The 3,030-nt window shown below is 48.4% G+C and overlaps 1 protein-coding gene and 1 long non-coding RNA gene across 2 annotated transcripts in view; one reads left to right on the top strand and one right to left on the bottom strand.

The window, feature by feature from the left end:
• LOC109287107 overlaps window positions 1-2,051 on the bottom strand; it is an 18,160-nt gene extending 16,109 nt beyond the window's left edge. The window contains exon 1 of the long non-coding RNA XR_002094770.1: window positions 1,952-2,051. This is a non-coding gene — a long non-coding RNA (uncharacterized LOC109287107). The remainder of the gene's footprint in view (window positions 1-1,951) is intronic.
• A 485-nt stretch (window positions 2,052-2,536) lies between these two features.
• The window catches only part of MFSD6L (major facilitator superfamily domain containing 6 like), a 2,731-nt gene continuing 2,237 nt past the window's right edge, over window positions 2,537-3,030 (top strand). Inside the window, exon 1 of the mRNA XM_019501505.1 lies at window positions 2,537-2,546. Within this exon, the coding sequence (XP_019357050.1) occupies window positions 2,537-2,546 (10 nt within the window). The remainder of the gene's footprint in view (window positions 2,547-3,030) is intronic.

Raw genomic sequence — 3,030 nt, 5'->3', positions numbered from 1 at the left:
GGACCTGAACCTGTTCAGCCTTCAAAAGAGAAGGCTGAGGGGGGATCTTGTGGCCTGTTATAAACTGGTTAGGGGGGATCAGCAGGCGCTGGGGGAGTCCCTGTTCCCCCGAGCGCCGCAAGGAGTGACCAGGAACAATGGTCACAAGCTGGCGGAGGGAAGGTTTAAGTTGGACATCAGGAGGCGCTACTTCACGGTCAGGGCGGCTAGAGTCTGGAACCAGCTTCCAAGTGAGGTGGTGCAGGCTCCCACCCTGGGGGTTTTTAAGAGGAGGTTGGACGACCACCTTACTGGGGTCATTTGACCCCAGTGCTCTTCCTGCCATGGCAGGGGGTCGGACTAGATGATCTGCTCAGGTCCCTTCCGACCCTAGAAACTATGAAACAAATAAAGGAACTTCCTGATAATTTAAAGTGATGGAAGTGAGAAATTAAGCTGTTACATGCACCCCTGCGCGCGCGCATGCACACACACACACACACACAGATCCTGTGCAAGGCCCAGAACTCACACTTTCCTAGATCTCCCACACCGTGATTGGATGGCTTTGATGAAAAGACAACTGTCACAAATGAAGATCCCTAAAGAGAACCCTGATCTGAGCAGCTGTCCGGCAGAGATCAGGAGGGTGAACTTGGTTCCTAGGTTGGGCAGCGCCCTGCTCAGACTTATTCAGAAGTGTCCTCCAGATGCATGGTTTGGGGTGACCTGAAAAGGATTTTGCCCTATAATCCCAGCTGAATCTCAGTTCCTTACTCAGGGCTATGTACTTGATACCTGATATCATTTTACATTTTTCATAGGATCATAGAATCATAGAAAATTAGGGTTTGAAGGGACCTCAGGAAGTCTAGTCCATCCCCCTGCTCAAAGCAGGACCCCCAACGAGATCATCTGAGCCAGGGCTTTGTTGAGTCTGGCCTTAAAACCCTCCAAGGATGGAGAGTCTGCAACCTCTCTAGATAACCCATTCCAGTGCTTCATCACTAGTGAGAAAGTTTTCCAACTTAAACCTCCCTTGAGACCATTGCTCCTTGTTGTATCATCTGCCACTGCTGAGAACAGTCTCACTCCATGCTCTTTGGAACCACCCATAAGGTAGTTGAAGGCTACTATTAAATCCCCTCTGGCTTCTCTTCTCCAGACTAAGACCAGTTCCCTCAGCCTCTCCCTCAGCCACTCCTCCCAAGTCATATGCCGCAGCCCCCTAACCATTTTCATTGCCCTCCGCTGGACTCTCTCCAACTTGTCCACATCCTTTCTATAGTATATTTTTATTAAGAAATATATGTTTTTGATGAAATCCTAACTCTTTAGCATGTCTAATTCATTTCTCTCAACCTTCAAATGTATAATAGCAGCTCCCACATGGTCTAGTGGTTAGGATTCCTGTTTTTTTTTACCTAGGTGGCCTGGGTTCAACTCTCAGTGCAGGAATGCTTTGACTTTGTGGCTGGCCCTGACGATCTGCAGAGTCCTTTCTAGCCTCTATGAATAAGGAAGTAGCAATAAGGAACTAACTTCAGCCTCATGCAGAGATTATTGCCACATGGGGCTTTCCTTTCACCTCACTGCCTCAGGTTTCCTGTTCTCCACCCCTGGAGGACAAAGGAGAACAAGCAGGAAATATTGCAAGGGACAAGGAAAGGTCACTCTGAAACCCCATGTTGGCCTTGGGGACTCGTGTGGGAATGGCTGTGCCTGTGGGCTCCTCCAGCCTGAAGGGGGATGCAGCGGGGGGCTTCAATCTGGGCTGCACAACCTGCACCTGGACTCATGCTCCCCAGCCCTGCACACAGCTGGCTAGAGAGGGTCCAGGTCTTAAATATTAAATTATCATATTTGGAAGCTCAAAGTTATCATATTTGCTGAAAAACTATTGTACACTGAAAAATATGCAAATAAATATGCAAATATGTCTTCTTATTCACTTTATATTGCTCCCTATAACTTGCTAGTGAGTGAATGAGAACTGGGTTATCAAAGTGGAAACTTTTCTTTCAGGCAAGTAATGATAAGAAAGTAACAAAAGAAGCCAAAAGGCAGCTGAGACTCCCTGACAATGACTTGGGTTTTGTATATGCTGCATCAATGAGCTGCTTCAAAAATTATTGTACATTTTGTTAGGTATCCAGGTTGTAGCTGTATTAGTCTAGAGACAAAAGGAATCATAAGTCATGGCAGAAGTAATATCTTCTATTAAGCCAACTAGATTTTTGCAACAAAAACATTACTTGCACGCTTTTGGGCACAAATGCCCTTCTTCAGGCAAAGGAGAAAAGATTGTAAGAGTTGCCCTAGGTAGAAATGAAAGTTCATATTTCATAGGAGGGCTGACGGTGTGGTAAAATCTCTTGGGTTGTTTGGAGCAGGGATGTATTTGGTCTTAGACAAAAAGAAATGCAAAACTCTAGAGCTCTTGGTTCACAGTTGGTCTTGTATTAGATCAGCTGAGAAATCACAAAAAAAAAATCATCTTTTTTTCTGCAAGCTTTCGGGCACACGCGCCCTTCCTCCAGCTCGGGGAAAATGAAAGATGGTCAAAAGTCCCGATAGGTAGAAAATAAACTTCATTTTTGCACACCTTTTATAGACAGATAGATCGATCTCTCTCTCGAGATACAGATATATAGAGATATCTCTCTCTACATATATATATAGAGAGAGATCTATCTATACATAGTTGCGATTTCTTAGTCTAACAAGAGGGATCACGTCTGAACCCAGAGTGCTAGCGTTTCGCACGTCTCCAGGCCGAGGACGGATGATCACCCCCCACCCAGCAACATTGGGGAGCGGCAGGTGGCTCCGTCCCCCCTGCCTGCAGGCGGCGCTGTCCCTCGCCGCGCCCCCAGCTGCCGGCCTCTCTGTCCCGCCGGGAGGACTAGGCTCTGTGGTGCGTCTCCTAGCAGCGGGCAGGCCTGGGGGCTGGGCCGGGGCCGAGCCGGGCCGGCAGGTGGCGGGGGCGGGGCGGCAGGTGCACGTGGCGCATGCGCACGGGGAAGGCGGCGGGGAGCGGGGCCATGAGCA

This window comes from Gavialis gangeticus, unplaced genomic scaffold (genome assembly GCF_001723915.1).
Source record: "Gavialis gangeticus isolate Ggan-Ray unplaced genomic scaffold, GavGan_comp1, whole genome shotgun sequence".
Classification (NCBI taxonomy): Eukaryota; Metazoa; Chordata; order Crocodylia; family Gavialidae; genus Gavialis; species Gavialis gangeticus.
Note: the sequence above shows the minus strand (reverse complement) of the source record. Positions and strands in the feature narration are given on the sequence as shown.